Source organism: Nerophis lumbriciformis, linkage group LG08 (genome assembly GCF_033978685.3).
Source record: "Nerophis lumbriciformis linkage group LG08, RoL_Nlum_v2.1, whole genome shotgun sequence".
In the NCBI taxonomy this organism is placed as follows: Eukaryota; Metazoa; Chordata; class Actinopteri; order Syngnathiformes; family Syngnathidae; genus Nerophis; species Nerophis lumbriciformis.
Window position 1 is genome coordinate 24309412 of NC_084555.2, and position 18103 is coordinate 24327514.

At 39.5% G+C, this 18103-nt stretch overlaps 1 protein-coding gene across 2 annotated transcripts in view; it reads right to left on the reverse strand.

Annotated features, from left to right (window-relative positions):
• The window catches only part of myt1lb (myelin transcription factor 1-like, b), a 318608-nt gene that overhangs the window by 86606 nt on the left and 213899 nt on the right, over window positions 1-18103 (reverse strand). For both annotated transcript variants that reach the window (XM_061968516.2, XM_061968515.2), the window contains exon 6: window positions 6833-6967. In XM_061968516.2, coding sequence (XP_061824500.1) covers window positions 6833-6967 — 135 coding nt within the window. The remainder of the gene's footprint in view (window positions 1-6832; window positions 6968-18103) is intronic.

Below are 18103 nucleotides of genomic sequence, written 5' to 3' on the forward strand. Positions count from 1 at the left end.
TAGGGATTTTGGGCCCCATGAAAAGAATCTTTACAGGGCCCCCAACACAGGGTCATTATTTTTTCTGTATTATAATTTCATCATCATTAGGGGCCTCTCTGGGCCCCCCTCCATCATGGGCCCCTAGAATCCGTCTCCTTTACCCCCCCTTTTCGGGGTCCCTGCCAAATAATACTGGTGCCTCATGATCACACCAAAGCTCAAGTGTTCTAAATTGTGTGTTTTGTGAGTACATTTGTGTGAGTTAAAGCGCCGCTCCGCAGAACAAGTGTCATCTGTGACACCGCCGGTCTTTACAAGCCTTTCTGTGACGGTAACTAATTTCTTTGCCATTATTAAAGCCCTCCTTTATTTTGATTGCACTCGCTGCCACGACAGCTCATATCTTGATTTTCGTGAGGGATATTAATACAAATGCATTAACGGGTTTTTATTGAGAAGTTTGAGCAAGGTGAGTGAGGCTAAATAGCCTGGGTGAACTCCCACTATTCATTCAAGGCTAATGTTTATGGCCACTTCACTTGATCTGCAATTGTGAGATATGATACAAGGCTTTCCAGTCAGTGGAACCTAATTGAGCAGGCGACACAAATAAAAGAACGGTGCCGTGGCATGAGTGACTGCAGGCGAAGGGGCTCGGTGTTATCAAGGTCTGTACTCAAGAATGAAATGTTGTGACTTTATTGATGTAAACCAAGAAATAAACAATAGCAATCAAATAAATGCAGACCTCTGCTATAAATCCTGATAGTCGTAGATTCCTTTGTGTGTTCCTAGCTGCTATACTTTAGACCAAGACCAGAAAAATGTAATATTCTTAATTGATTGTGGGTTTTTATGATCCAAACCATCACCAAGTGTTAACAATAGGGGTGTAACGGTACACAAAAAATTCAGTTCGGTACGTACCTCGGTTTAGAGTTCACGGTTCGGTTCATTTTCGGTACAGTAAGAAAACAACAAAATATAAATTTTTGGGTTGTTTATTTACCAAATTTGCAAAATCTTCCATCAAAAAATATTTTTGCTAGGGGAATATTTGATGTGAAGTAATCGGAACCTTAGATAGGTCAATAATTCATAATAACATTGATTTTGATTCAATATTATGTTCTGAGCAATGACAGTTTATTAGTCAACATTGCAACTTTTTCTAAATTACATTTAACCTTTAAACGTTTTTATTTCACTTTTGTTATGTTTTTGCTTATTTTAATAGTATTTTTAGAATGTGCCGTGGGCCTTTAAAACCACAGCAAATGGCCTCCGGGGCACACTTTTGAGACACCTGCTATAGATAATAAAAAATTAAATCTGATAAATCTATGGATAAAAAGCAGAGCCTGGCGACGCATGCGCATTTATCATAACTCTCTCGCTCTCTCTGTCTCTGCCCCTCCCTCACGAATGCTGCTGCACGCACAATTTGTTTTGTTTTTAACCCCTTCTTAACCCTGAACGTACATTGAAAATACACGCAACCCTAACTCAAAATGCCGGACATTTGAGGCATTTAAGAAACTCCGCAATGACAGCTCCGCAAAAGAGGACATGTCCGGTGAAAAGAGGACGTATGGTCAGTCTATCGTAGCCCGTTAGCTGCTAGCATGCCGTGTGTTGTGCCTCAGTGTACATTGTTTACACAACGTGCGTAACGCTACTTAATATGTCCGTGTGGAAACTCGTTCGGTACACCTCTGAACCGAACCGGAACCCCCGTATCAAAACAGTTCAATACAAATCCACGTACCGTTACACCCCTAGTTAACAATAGACTAAAATAAGGTTTTCAGACACATTTTTTTTAACCAAAAATATATCTTTCTTTTAGCACGATCAAAACACACTCTGTTTTTTTTTTATTGAGTATGGTTGCAAACAAACTCACCATACAGCCAACACACGTTGTAGCGTACAGTAATAGTCCAATCAAAGTCAACCAGAGCCATAGAGTCAGTGTTTGCAGAGTGTCATTGAACTCACCACACTGCTATGAAAGTCTATCCAAAAAAACCCAAAAGTTATTTTGCGCTTATTGGTTGAAAGCAAAGCTGTTTAGCGCATAGGTTCGGTTGCATCAGTTGCCCACAGCCGTTGCCCACGTGTTCTTGGATATGACACGGGTGCCAGCACTTTGATGGATAAGGTGGGAAACACATGAATTCGAGAAATAAATTACGGCAAAGTACGTAGGTGGCGTTTGTAGGGCTCTTCCCTATCTTAACCCTCCCTCGGCGCTTCATTGTCAGCAGTCTTAAATAAAGGTCAAATAAAAGTGAAGTATATCTATTTCATTCCTCATTTATATGCATTTTGCAGTGTTTTATGTGTGTAAAACTGAAAATATTGTCTATAAGAATATATTTTGGGGTATCTGGAACAGATGGCTAACATACATTGTTTCCTATGGAAATTTCTTTTTGGTTTTAATACAATTTTGTTTTTACACTTTGGAATTTGGTGACGCATTACTGAGGAAAACCGAGGTATAACTTAATGCTGCAGCTATCGATTATTTTAATAAAATGGTAAATACTTCTACAGCGCTTTTCTACCTTCAAGGTATTCAAAGCGCTTTGCCAGTATTTCCACATTCACCCATTCACACACTGATAGCAGGAGCTACCATGCAAGGCCCCAACCACGACCCATCAGGAGCAGGGGTGAGTGTCTTGCTCAAGGACACAACGGCGGAAGCTGGGGATTGAACCAGGAACACTCAAGTTGCTCGACCGACCGAGCCACGCCATCCCCTAATATTTGAGTAACTTATTGATCAACTTGCTAGATTCATCGGATAATGGAATAAACCACGCTTTATAGCCTCGATGCGTCATCACTATAGCATCTCTATAAATTACCAAAAAAAAAAGAAAAGGAAAACAATACTAAACTGTGTAGCCAACAACCAGGTAATGTGTAATAAATAAATAACTAGGGATGTCCGATAATGGCTTTTTGCCGATATCCGATATTCCGATATTGTCCAACTCTTTAATTACCGATACCAATATCAACCGATACCGATATCAACCGATATATACAGTCGTGGAATTAACACATTATTATGCCTAATTTGGACAACCAGGTATGGTGAAGATAAGGTACTTTAAAAAAAAATAAAATAAAATAAAACAAGATAAATAAATTAAATACATTTTCTTGAATAAAAAAGAAAGTAAAACAATATAAAAACAGTTACATAGAAACTAGTAATTAATGAAAATGAGTCAAATTAACTGTTAAAGGTTAGTACTATTAGTGGACCAGCAGCACGCACAATCATGTGTGCTTACGGACTGTATCCCTTGCAGACTGTATTGATATATATTGATATATAATGTAGGAACCAGAATATTAATAACAGAAAGAAACAACCCTTTTGTGTGAATGAGTGTGAATGAGGGAGGGAGGTTTTTTGGGTTGGTGCACTAATTGTAAGTGCATCTTGTGTTTTTTATGTTGATTTAATAAAAAAAACAATTAAAAAAACGATACCGATAATAAAAAAAAACGATACCGTTAATTTCTGATATTACATTTTAACGCATTTATTTTAACGGCCTGCCGATATTATCGGACATCTCTATAAATAACCAACCAAACAAAAAGACTGCCTGATAAAGCATGATAAATTGAGTGACAATGTATTTAACAATTTAATACACACGCATTTGAAAAGGTGTACAATGTAATATTGGTGTTTGATTTTTGGACAAACAACTTTTAGCATAAACATACAAACTGTAGTTGCTATCATGTCCTCACATGCCTACCTGTGTTTGAATAAAACATTCGTCAAACGCATGAGATGATGTTTCTGCTTGTTTGCTGCTCTTAAATATGCAGGATGCTTTATGCTTTATGAAGAGTGGCCGTGCGCAACCCGAGGGTCCCTGGTTCAATCCCCACCTAGTACCAACTTCGTCATGTCCGTTGTGTCCTGAGCAAGACACTTCACCCTTGCTCCTGATGGCTGCTGGTTAGCGCCTTGCATGGCAGCTCCCTCCATCAGTGTGTGAATGTGTGTGTGAATGGGTAAATGTGGAAGTAGTGTCAAAGCGCTTTGAGTACCTTGAAGGTAGAAAAGCGCTATAAAAGTACAACCCATTTAACATACAGTAGATGTAATCTTATTGCAAATAGGCAACTGCGTTTTAGAGCGCAAACATTTCACCATGATGTCTGTCTTTTTCACTTTTAAATGAAAGTGAAGTCTTTGACAGCTTCTCTTGTCTTCTTTGGGCTGTTTGCTCTCTTTCTCCCTCTTCTTTAGCCAACTCTCGGCACTCCGCTGTGGCCCCCACACACGGGCCACATCACCCGAGGTGTGAGCTACATTATCGTAAGTGCACCGCTCTCATGTGTGCCGTATTGGAGAAGTCTTGCGGAAACAATTGAATTGATAAATGTTTATTTAATAAAATCAATAAACAAAACCTCGAAGCAAGAAAATACGGATCAAAGTTTTCAAACCGTCCTACCACTGTACTACAGTATAGATTAATTAAATCCACAAAGTGTGACAATACAAAATGTGGGAATTGAAACTTGCTAAAACTGACTGTGCTTCTCTTGTCATTTCTAGTCCTGTATGTAGCAGTAATGTGGACTATAATGTGGTGGCAATTACCCCAGACGGTAACAACTCCATCTGCTGGATCCAGGTATGTGATTTGAACTTAATGAACAAGACTGAAAATAAGCCGGGGGTCTGGCAGCCGCAGGTCCAGGGCGGTGCCCTGGTGGGGGAACAAGGGGGGGAAACCCCCCTCGAAGCTCCTGGTTTTTCAGCAATTGAACATGCAAAAATGAGCAAAAAAAGCACCATTTAAAGATGTATTAGTGTTTAAGAGTTTACATAAATACATACCCCATTCATCCAAATGAATCACTATGTATGTTTCAGTCACTATGATATTTAGTCACTACAGTAATTACAATTCACATCCACAGGAACCACATGGGTCAGCCTAATCTATACAGTATTTACAACCTTACTAGCACAGATGGTTCATCTAGTTATTTACATTATTCACACATTACTTTGGCATTTTTCTTTGATGGCTCTGACATGAGCCTTCCTGGCAAATGTCTCAGAAGCTTGCATTTTCCTTTTTGTTTCTGCTTTAGTGAATTCTGCCTTGGATTGTAGAGCCAATTTCTGTCTCTTTGACTCCCTCTCCACTTCTAACTGCTCCAAATGCAAAAATCATGCAAACATTATAAAAATGTTTATTCTATTAGCTAACTTCCTTTATCTGAATATCCATTTGTGATTTATAGCATGAATTAACAAATATCTTGCAGTCATGTTGTTCATGTTTCAAAATGATTCAACTATTCAATGTCAAAATATAAAGAGTAGAAATAATGAACAAAATGTCAGCTACTGTATTGTTCTAAAATAACAATGCAAATGAAATGTAGCATTTAGACATTTAGTCATCACATGTCTGCCACAATCATGTGTGTTCTTAAATGTTTATTCCACGTATCACATGTCGAGAGCAGTTTTGATTTGGGCTTACATGGTAAACAACTCAAATTAATGTTTTGGGCATTGTTTTATCCAGACGCATACATTTGTCCAAATGTGGCCAAGTAGACGCATTGTTGGTTTCCTGGACGTCGTGTTCATCGCTAAAAGAAAAATCTAAGGAAGAGAATCCCCCTGCCATCTTCCACTGGTTTTATTAATACATAAATCGCCCGCTTGAATATGAACTCTTCTCTTCTCCGACTCCCTCGTCGTCATTTGGGATGTCTGTTGTGATTTCCCTTCCTGGTTCAATGACCCACCCTATCTTATCTCTGTCTGTAATGTTTTGCCCTAATCTTAACCAATCGTGACTCATCATAGTAAACCAACCAACCAATCATGGATTATACCTAAACCAACCTATCATCATTGATTATTCCCGTATATGTTGTCCCCTTCCTCTCTTTCTCTTCTCCCTCTCTCTTCTTTTGTAGCATGTAGCTTAGCTACCCGCTACATAGGTCTAAAAATAGCTAAGCTACAGAAACCATTACTTGTTTAAAAAGTAGCAAAGCTACTGCCAAGCTGCTGGGAAATGTAGTTAAGCTATGTAGCTTTAATTTTTAAGTTAATCATTTTTAACGGAAAACCGTAGTTTTTACCACTGCAGCCGCAAACCGGAATGGATTATCAAAAACCGTACTTCTTACGGGAAAACCGTAGTTGTTGGCAGGTATGGCAAAGAGACGGATCAAGATTTTAACACACATTGAAAAACGAAGAAAAACGGAAAATATTTTTTTATATTTTTACAGAGATAAAAAAGAAGGATTTGGAGGATCACTGCCAAAATTGGCCCCGATGCAAGCGAACTTTACTGTATATGCGCTAAATTCTAGTCAGATCTTCTTTTACCCATGTGCCACCACTTTACAGCGTTTCATGGAAAGTTATCCCTTTGGTCATACTGTACATGCTGTGACAAACAAGCAATTATTTCAAAAGGAATGCACGGGATCACTGCCAAGTAAGCGAAACAAGGGAGTCTTACGCCACGACACGCCAACTATCCACATCGTTGCTGTTCACACATCAAGTTCTCATTTCATACCTCATCACCACGGCACACTAAGCAGGCAATCAGCGAGAAAACTATGGCCTCATGCAAAAGGTCACCAGAGAAGTGCAGCTGCAGGCTATCGCCGAAACATCAAACACAGTCCAGCAAACACACAGACGCACGGAACGAGCTCGGCAGCGATCACAGGGAGACATGCAGGGCGTCATGAAAGGTGGAGGCCACAGGTTGAGCAAATAATGTCGGTACTGGTGTGAGAACCAACGGCTTACTTTCTGGTGGCACTCTGTCCTTGTGCGGACAGCCCGACAGGCTCCGATGGTGCGGGTACAAGCCTGTCACGTGACCCGTGCCGTCGCAGCCCGGTGTCGGACAGCGACTCTCCTTCTTGTCTGCTCGGGAAGCATCTGTGGGAAAGGAGAGTTTGGTTGCTTGGTGATTAAAGTCATTTGTATGGAGGTTAATGTGTGGCTTTATTACAAAAGCTTTTTTTTGTAACACTGAATTAATGTTAATTATTAATTAACTTAACTTAATTAATTAATAATTAATCATAATTCATGTTTTATTGCGTTTGAATTTTTTTAATTAAATATTTTTTTTTACATCAAAGTATGCTGACAATTCCATTGAAAAAATTCAGTGTTTCAAAATTTTGTGTATAAAAATTCAGTGCAAATTTTTTTTTCATTGTATAAAAATTTTGCGTAAAAAAAATACAGTGTACATTTTTTTTTCATTCTATAAAAATTTTGCGGAAAAAAATACAGTGTATAAAAGTTCAGTGCATAAAAATTCAGTGTAAAAAAATTTTGTGTATAAAAATTCAGTGTATATTTTTTTTTCATTCTATAAAAATTTTGCGTAAAAAAATACAGTGTAATTTTTTTTTTCATTCTATAAAAAATTTGCAGAAAAAAATAGTGTACATTCTTTTTTTCATTCTATAAACATTTTGCGGAAAAAAATACAGCGTATAACAATTCAGTGGAAAAATGTTCAGTGCATAAAAATTCAGTGTAAAAAAAATCAGTGCTGAAAAATACACTGTCGAAAAATTTAGTTGCTTCAAAAAGCAAGACTGACTTCCGGTAAAATGAGGCTGAAGCTAATCTATGCTGTCTCAGAACCAGCCAATGAGGTGTCAAGTTTAAAGTCACTTGACATTATTCTTGCAAAACAGCATTATGAAAGCAGTTAACTGGGCTACCTGGGCATAATACAACATAATAAACATTTCAATGCGGTCCACTGGATGTTTGCACACTATAGAAATAATTCTAATGGTTAAAATCTGTCTTTGGAGGTGGGATAGGTTGATTGGCAACACTAAATTGGCCCTAGTGTGTGAATGTGAGTGTGAATGTTGTCTGTCTATCTGTGTTGGCCCTGCGATGAGCTGGGGACTTGTCCAGGGTGTACACCGCCTTCCGCCTGAATGCAGCTGAGATAGGCTCCAGCACCCCCCGCGACCCCAAAAGGGACAAGCGGTAGAAAATGGATGGATGGATGGGTTAAAATCTGCACTTTTGACTGACATACAAGTTACTACGTGTCATGATATGCAGTTAAACTGACTGTGATACACAATGTGACCAGCAGAAGGTGCTGGATAATGATGTTCAGGTAAACGTAACGAAGAAGACGCAGGCTATATATATATATATATATATATATATATATATATAGATGTTTAGATACATTCATGGAGGGAGGAATAAATGTTTGAGCGTAAGGTTGTTGTTCACAAGACAAAGTTTGGTCATTAATAGATTAACCGAACACGACGGTAACCATAGGAAGCGCTGCTTCATGCAGAGGAAGAACGGGGCAGAGTGGGTGGGGCAGCAACAAGCCTGAGACCTCCATGTAATATCACTGTTCTGCAGAACTTTGTTGTAGATGTTCTGCAGAAAAGTCATATTATATCAAATAAGAGGATGTTTTTTTTCTCCTTTTTCCATGTTTGTTACATCTGTTCATTACCATGAATTAATTTACTTGGACCCCGACTTAAACAGGTTGAAAAACAACTTATTCGGGTGTTACCATTTAGTGGTCAATTGTACAGAATATGTACTATACTGTGCAATCTACTAATAAAAGTGTCAATCAATGTGTTTCTTCTTGCTCGATTATAAAATATTTCGATCAAAAAGATGGTCTGGGAAGTAGAGGAGCAACGTTCATATATTCTCAATATTCAGTGTTTTATTGTTCATAGTTCATATTGTAAATTCCACATTCTATTGTTACATGTTGTTGGTGACGAACCCCAAGATGCAGAGAAGGCAGGCTTGGTGCAGGAAAACATGATTTAATGTTCAAAATAAGAAAGTAAAACACAAACCAGGAACTAGGCGACAGGAAACAGGATACCGGGAAACAGGAACTAGGAACCAAAAGACAGCACGCTGCGAACAGCTACAGGATACAAGTACAGCTTCAACGACGACACTACTCCGGCCCTGACTGAAGTGCAGAGCAGGTCTAAATAGCAGCTGGCTGATTGACACCAGGTGTGGCCAGGTGCCAATCAGCCGCAGCTGAGGGGAAACAGCGCTCAGGGAGAATAGCAGGAAACAACCAAAATAAGAGCACTGACAGGAAATAAAGACAAACAGGAAAAACCAAAACATAACTAAACTGTCAGTGACAAACCTGACAGTAGCCCCCCTTCCCATAACGGATACCAGACGTTTTAGAAAACCCCTCCTCAAAAAAACAGTCCAAAGTCACGGGAGGTTGGAGGGAGGACAAGGCGATGGGCCGCCAGGCCAAGTGTCCCCGCAACCAGCGGGGAAGAGTCAGGTGTTTTTGTTTTTTTTGATTTATTAAGAATTAAATCATAAGGGAACAAACAAAAACGTGCTCATAGCACTTAAGACAAAAACAAAGGGGCTAGCGTGGGAGCTAGCAAGACAAATAGCCTAGCGTGTAAACTAGCAGGAATAGAAAAAGTCGTCAACTGTTGCATCAAGCAAATTAGGAAGCCAGACCGAGTGAGGCCAGGGCAAAGACTAAATAGCCCTCTGATTAGCGCCCAGGCAGCAAGTGCGCGTCCCGAACACTAACCAGAGGCAGGTGAATGTAATCTGCCGTCATGGCAACGGAAACAAACAAAACTTAAGGTGCTGAAAACACACGTGACTTGAAAACGTAAACAAACTATGATCCGGGCAGCGAATCATAACAGTATAAAGCTCATAACCGCATGCTGCCTTTGTGTCCACAGGAGAGGTTCAAACCCAGGGAGAGTCCATACGACCTTAGAGGTTCAGCAGTCTTTCAGAAAGCAAACATAAGAACTAGTTTAAAAAGTAGATGTGTTTCTGTCACGGGGGTTCATCTGTGGAACAGCTTGGATGATGCCTTAAAATGTTACAGTTCCATTCACACATTTAAAAGAAACTTTAAGACCACTGTCTTAGAAAAATATATCACTCTTGAATCAACACCAGTAGTTAATACTTTGATCAATGTTTCTTACAAAACTAAATGTGGGACATACATAATAATGTAAGTGTAAGTGTTTGTATATAGCATATTATTGGTACAAATGTTTAACCAACACATGTACAGGGATATTTCACATGTCTTTAGTGTGTATATATTTGAACAGTGTTCATGTTGTGTACAAGGGGTACCGTATTTATAATATGTTGTGTGAAGGAAATTTCACATTTTCTATGAAGCTCAAGATCAGAGCCCAATTTTCTCCTGGTTTTACTACATCTTGTAGTTTATAGGTTTAGGTTTAGACCTCCACCCCAGATCACACCACACTCCTACCCACTTCTCCAAAATGGGCTGTCTCAGGGTGGAGGACAGAGTAAAACAACTTGCACTGAGTCTAGTCTATAAAATCCGCTACACCTCCCTGATACCGAAGTACATGTCAAACTACTTCCATAACGTAAATGACCGCCATAACCACAACACCAGGGGGAGCTCCACAAACCACGTTAAACCCAGATTCCGATCCAACAAAGGTCTTAACTCATTCTCCTTCTATGCCACATCAATATGGAATGCACTCCCAACAGGTGTAAAAGAAAGTGCATCTCTATCTCTATCCTCCTTCAAAACCGCAATAAAAGAACAACTCCAGGCAACTTCAACCCTAAACTAACACCCTCCCCCTTCCGCATCCCACTTCCCTGGATTGTAAATAATCAAATGTATATACTTGTTCTTATGCTTTCTGATATCTCTATGTCCACTACTTGCTGTACATATCCTACCAAGTCAGACCTACACTGTTTCAATGTCCATTTCTCTGATGATGCAATTGTTGATGACCGTAGTGTGATATCAACCAAACCTAACCCCCCCTCCACATCCCACACCCCGGATTGTAAATAATGTAAATAATTCAATGTATATACGCTGATGATTAACTTGTGCGATGACTGTATTATGATGATAGTGCGTTTGGATATATTTGTACCATGAATTGATTTAAGTGGACCCCGACTTAAACAAGTTGAAAAACGTATTCAGGTGTTACCATTTAGTGGTCAATTATATGAAATATGTACTGTACTGTGCAATCTACTAATAAAAGTCTCAATCTTACAATCAAAAGGTGAAATAAGTGCTCAACTTCAGCCTAAACTCTTTTGGTCCGTAAAATTGTCAATTTAGGAATGTAAAACTGTTTGTTTATTTTGTTGACCACTGACCGAAAAAAATAATAAACTAAAAAAAAAGTAAAAGTAAATGTGGATTGTTATGATGAGGTAATGTAAAATGTGATATTCCTACCTGAATAAATGCTTCTGGTATGCTGTACTTTACATGTTGTACAAGTTAATGATTAATGTATCTGCATGGCAATGTTTTAACCCTCTCTATTTATTAATACAATGTAATATTCAACCTGGTAAACATTCTGCAATTGCGGACTAAACATCTTCGACAAAGCATGATCTTATTGTAAGACGATGTTTCGTTGTTTTGTTGGTCAGACCGGATGTGAAGCGTAGCGCTGATATGGTGAAGCCAGACGTGTGTGATTGGTATGAGAAACTACTTGACATATTTTGGGACGGCGTGGTGCAGTTGGGAGAGTGGCTGTGCCAGCAACCTGAGGGTTCCTTGTTCAATCCCCACCTTCTACCAACTTCGTCACGTCCGTTGTGTCCTTGAGCAAGACGCTTCACCCTTGCTCCTGATGGGTCGTGGTTAGGGCCTTGCATGGCAGCTCCCGCCATCAGTGTGTGAATGTGTGTGTGCATGGGTGAATGTGGAAATAGTGTCAAAGCGCTTTGAGTACCTTGAAGGTAGAAAAGCGCTATACAAGTATAACCCATTTACCATTTGTTGAAAGTCTCTGATTAAAGTGACTTAGGACTTCCTTTCTACCGTCTCTTGTCTGCTGAGCTTATATTCCATCTTAATAAGGGCAGTTCGAGAAACAATTGACATTTTATGTTTTTAATGCACTCAACTGTAATGTAAACACGGACGTGAAGCTTCCCCGCTCTACAAACAGCAAAGCGCACCAGTAGCATTCGCCCCAATGATGTTGTCTCACGGGGATTGAAGATAAAATTGACTTGTCTTGTCGGGAGAATGACTTGCCATGCCTTTGGACGTGGAACTTCTATAATGTCCCCCTCTCTTGGTGCATTTCTGCTTGCTATTGTCTCGCGTGTGGCTCCACAGTAATTGGAGGCCATTAGGTTTCTTCAAACTACAGAGTATCAAAAAAGAGTCGGGACGTTAAATGCCTACTAAAATGTGATTTTCTTATTTAAACGGGGATAGCAGGTCCATTCTATGTGTCATACTTGATCATTTCGCGATATTGCCATATTTTTGCTGAAAGGATTTAGTAGAGAACATCGACGATAAAGTTCGCAACTTTTGGTCGCTGATAAAAAAGCCTTGCCTGTACCGGAAGTAGCAGACGAGTAGCGTGACGTCACAGGTTGTGGAGCTCCTCACATCCGCACATTGTTTACAATCATGGCCACCAGCAGCGAGAGCGATTTGGACCGAGAAAGCGGCGATTTCCCCATTAATTTGAGCGAGGATGAAAGATTCGTGGATTAGGAAAGTGAGAGTGAAGGACTAGAGGGCAGTGGGAGCGATTCAGATAGGGAAGATGCTGTGAGAGGCGGGTGGGACCTGATATTCAGCTGGGAATGACTAAAACAGTAAATAAACACAAGACATATATATACTCTATTAGCCACAACACAACCAGGCTTATATTTAATATGCCACAAATTAATCCCGCATAACAAACACCTCCCCCCTCCCGTCCATATAACCCGCCAATACAACTCAAACACCTCAATCCCACAGCCCAAAGTACCGTTCACCTCCCCAAAGTTCATACAGCACATATATTTCCCCAAAGTCCCCAAAGTTACGTACGTGACATGCACATAGCGGCACGCACGTACGGGCAAGCGATCAAATGTTTGGAAGCCACAGCTGCATGCGTACTCACGGTACCGTGTCTGCGCATCCAACTCAAAGTCCTCCTAGTAAGAGTCTCTGTTGTCCCAGTTCTCCACAGGCCAATGGCAAAGCTTGACTGTCATCTTTCGGGAATGTAAACAATGAAACACTGGCTGTGTTTGTGTTTCTGCAGTCGGCCGCAATACACCGCTTACCACCTACAGCTTTCTTCTTTGCTGTCTCCATTGTTCATTGAACAAATTGCAAAAGTTTCACCAACACAGATGTCCAGAATACTGTGGAATTTTGCGATGAAAACAGACAACTTAATAGCTGGCCACCATGCTGTCCCAAAATGTCCTCCACAATCCGTGACGTCACGCGCTGACGTCATCATACCGAGACGTTTTCAGCAGGATATTTCACGCGAAATTTAAAATTGCACTTTAGTAAGCTAACCCGGCCGTATTGGCATGTATTGGCATGTATTGCAATGTTAAGATTTCATCATTGATATATAAACTATCAGACTGCGTGGTCGGTTGTAGTGGGTTTCAGCAGGCCTTTAATTGCTAGTTAAAAAATGATCGCTATTAAAGGAACTTATAGTTAACGCGTTATTATCGCAATAACTTTGACAGCCCAAGGAAATATCCGCTGAGATTAAGAATATTACCTCGAGGCAGTTTGATATGATAAAAATGCAATTATTTGAGTGACTGTAATGTTTATCAGTGCCGATGTCAGAATAATATGGGGGAATGTGTGGTGTTGTTATCTGATACTATAGACTGATTGATGCGGTTTGCAGCGCTGAGGATGATAAGACACCAATGAGAACCTCACAAAATCTCAGAGGACACAAAATAATAAGAAAGAAGAAAAACACAAATCAAGTGAGGAGCCGGGTTAGGAAAAGGTGACGTTTTCAGCAGGATATTTCACGCGAAATTTAAAATTGCACTTTAGTAAGCTAACCCGGCCGTATTGGCATGTATTGCAATGTTAAGATTTCATCATTGATATATAAACTATCAGACTGCGTGGTCGGTTGTAGTGGGTTTCAGCAGGCCTTTAATTGCTAGTTAAAAAATGATCGCTATTAAAGGAACTTATAGTTAACGCGTTATTATCGCAATAACTTTGACAGCCCAAGGAAATATCCGCTGAGATTAAAAATATTACCTCGAGGCAGTTTGATATGATAAAAATGCAATTATTTGAGTGACTGTAATGTTTATCAGTGCCGATGTCAGAATAATATGGGGGAATGTGTGGTGTTGTTATCTGATACTATAGACTGATTGATGCGGTTTGCAGCGCTGAGGATGATAAGACACCAATGAGAACCTCACAAAATCTCAGAGGACACAAAATAATAAGAAAGAAGAAAAACACAAATCAAGTGAGGAGCCGGGTTAGGAAAAGGTGACGTGGCGCACGCCCACTCATTCCCCCTATAAAATTTGTTATAGACGGAATGTTGCATGTTGTCATGCTCTATTTTCCCCCTATTCCATTTTGGCTTTGATAAAAAAAAAACATTTTGATCACGTTCATAGCTGTGCGGCTTCACAAGAATAGATTCTGTCTGTTTGCAAAAGGTAAAATAATAAACTAACTGCACTCATACACATACGGTATGTGATGCATGTGTGTTTGCCCGCCTCGTCTGAGTGGGAGCAGCTGAGTGGAAGGCATATTAGAAGGGAAGGATATTGATTGTGGCTGAGGAGGGGCTGCGTTTTGCATAGCAAATGGCCCCCATTACCATACCATCTCTGGATAATTAATGTGCAGTCAGTGGGCCTGTTGTTCCTTATCGGTCATTCTGATACTCCTCTATTCTCATCTTAACCTCATTCCTTTTTCTTTTGCTCAGCGGCGCTTCTCCTTCCCTTCGCCGTACTGTGTTTTATAAATCGCACACAGGAACCCAGCTGAGCGACTGTCTGCTGCTATCGTCTATCTGCTATCTAGATTATTATCAGCTCTCCGCTCTTTATTCCGACATCATTCAAGCATGGAGTCTCTCTCCAAATTAACATTTGTGTGGCATTTACGTTGCGATACGTACCTGTTGTGAATTGTGTGGCATTTAAGGCGTAATATCCTCCTGCTGCGAATTAGCTTGCTCTTATTTGTGGCTCTTGTCTAAATATGTTCTGTGTGGGGAGAAATAAATTGGCCTAATTAGGACGAAATATGGCTAAAGTAAAAGAAAAGAGAAATAATTTGGACTCAAACCACCCAGAATAGCTCTGCTGTGTACTGCTGTGTTTCTCTTTCTGCAGGATCACGAACAACCTCAACTTAAAAGTAGGATGTAAGCATCGTAAAGGAAATGTATGAATTAATTCTGTGCAAAGAACGCAAGTCGTCCTCCTTTCCCAAATGCTGAAAAGTAGGTTTAAAAATAGGCGGCTTTACCCCAAGCTGCATCCCAGGGATGAAATGTGCGGTCCTAACAGGCCGTGCAGATTGCCATTACTTATGCCTGACAAGCCTCCCCTCTGATGTTTCCATGCTGGCCTATTTTAACAACATAAGCTGCTGCTGCTGCTGCTGCTTCTGAGATTCAAAATTTCAAATTGGCTGCAAAAAAAAAAAAAGAAGCTTGTCCTGGGGTTATATTGGGGTACCCAGAATGCATGTGGGCTTTCTGTTGTCTGCGGTGTAGGATGGACACAATAAAAGGGCAGGTGAAGCAAAACAGTCCACACTTGAGGGATCGACCACCAATCAGTGTCCACCAAATTTCGTGAAAAAGTATGTCATCTGCTAATGTCGATTTGTGCCATTTAAAGGGGCTCTATCACGCAAAACCAATGTTTCTTACCTATTGGTTACTGCTCTTGTGCATTTGGAATCTGCATGAGTCCCGGAAATGTAAAAAACAAAGCGTGGAGGCATTGCAAATATATTCATAAAACATTTTTGCGTTCTTCTCTACTAATTCCAAACGGTCCGTTTGGAATGTGCACAATTACTGACGTCACCAATTGGGAACATTGTCAGTGAACTATCCATAAATGGTATAAACCTGCCCAGACTGCCATTTTTAGTTTATGCAATTCATCTGGAGTTTAGACCATCGTTTTTCAACCACTGATATCGTTTGGTGTGCCGTGGGAAATCATGCAATTTCACTTAATTGGTCGGAAACATAATTATAATCCGCAAACAATGTGCCGTTGTAGCGTGTCTGTGATGTCTGGAGATGAGCAGAGTAACCATGTAATACTGTTCCGTACCAGAAGGTGGTAGCAGGCATTGCTTTGTAAGCCTACTTTGAGACAAGACAATTAATGATGGTTATGGTTTGAAGTCATGTGTGCGTCAGGTATTTGATGAGAACGACTTTATATTATATATATATATATATATATATATATATATATATATATATATATATATATATATATATATATATATATATATATATATATATATATATGTCTTAATAAGATTATCCAAAAAATAGTGCTCGTGGTAGAGCGTAATATATGTATGTGTGGGAAAAAATCACAAGACTACTTCATCTCTACAGGCCTGTTTCATGAGGGGTTCCCTCAATCATGTCCTGATGATTGAGGGAACCCCTCATGAAACAGGCCTGTAGAGATGAAGTAGTCTTGTGATTTTTTCCCACACATACATATATATATATATATATATATATATATATATATATATATATATATATATATATATATATATATATATATATATATATATATATATATATATATGTATATAGTCAATATAGGCTATTGAGTTTCATTTTCAAAATTTTCTGCTGGTGGTGTCTGTCAAGTATTGGTTACTCGGGTCACAGGACAATATCGGAACCATTGTAAGGGGAACTTAAGGGCGGGGGACACAAGACATCATGGTATGTGTTGTTGTTGAACACTTGGAAGTGGAAAAATAAAAGGCAGAAAAAGACAATACGCTTTCTTTTGATGTATTATTAAGCTTAGATTGCTAATAAGTGAACTAATAAGTGAAAAATTTGGCACAATAATGGCGACGAGGATGGGCTAGTGTCCCCCTGGATTTTTTCAATGAAAAAAATGTGCCTTTGCTCAAAAAAAGTTGAAAAACACTGGTGTAGACGACCAAATGCCCAGGATTCGACTCGAAGAACAAAAATGGTGTTATTGGTTGAATTACCCAAAACAGGACGCTATTCAAACCTCCAGTTTAATCTGAAGAACTAAGAAGTGACCGGCTAACTTTTTTGTGTCATGGAAATGTGCCCTCCAACTGTGAATTAGTCGCTTCGAGTGTGTGCCAAGAAGAGTTCACAACAAAAAGATGGATTTTACAAAAAAAACTACTTTTTTTTTAATCCTGTCCAGCTACTCAGGCAAATCATATTGTTGATGTAGATGCCCATATTTGCTGCTGTACAGATTTAATTTACAAAAGAGAAGTGTGGGATACTTCTCTTGTTGCCTTATTTGTATTTGACTTTATTAAAAAAAACTACTTTGAATGGCGGGCTTGGTGACTACAATCTATGGCAATGGAGGAGACAATGAAAAAGTCAGTGATAACAGTCGGTTAGAAATGTGTGAATGATACGTTAGCAATGCTAGCTCGAGTTGTTTTGTAGCTAGCTTAGCCTTCTAATGTAAGACAATACTGTCCCCGTCAGTCCTGCTGCAAAATAAAGAAAGATTTTCCTAAAACCTATTTTTAATTGGAGCAGTGCCTTCTGTGTCTGGCAATGGATGAGTAAGCTATATAATCCGTTAATACGTTCGCGATGTAGCTCATAGCTTAGTTAATAGCCGTAAACCTCTGTTGTTTACAACTCGAAGCGGCCGTACAGCGGAGTTATTTACATGATATAGAATAGAAACGTTTTTTATTGTCAGTATACACACGTCTACATCCAGTATCTAGCATTAGAAAGTTAGACTCGGTAGAAGTTCCTTAGTGACGTCCAGAGGTGGGTAGTAACGCACTACATTTACTCCGTTACATCTACTTGAGTAACTTTTGGGATAAATTGTACTTCTAAGAGTAGTTTTAATGCAACATACTTTTACTTTTACTTGAGTATATTTATAGAGAAGAAACGCTACTTTTACTCCGCTCCATTTATCTACATTCAGCTC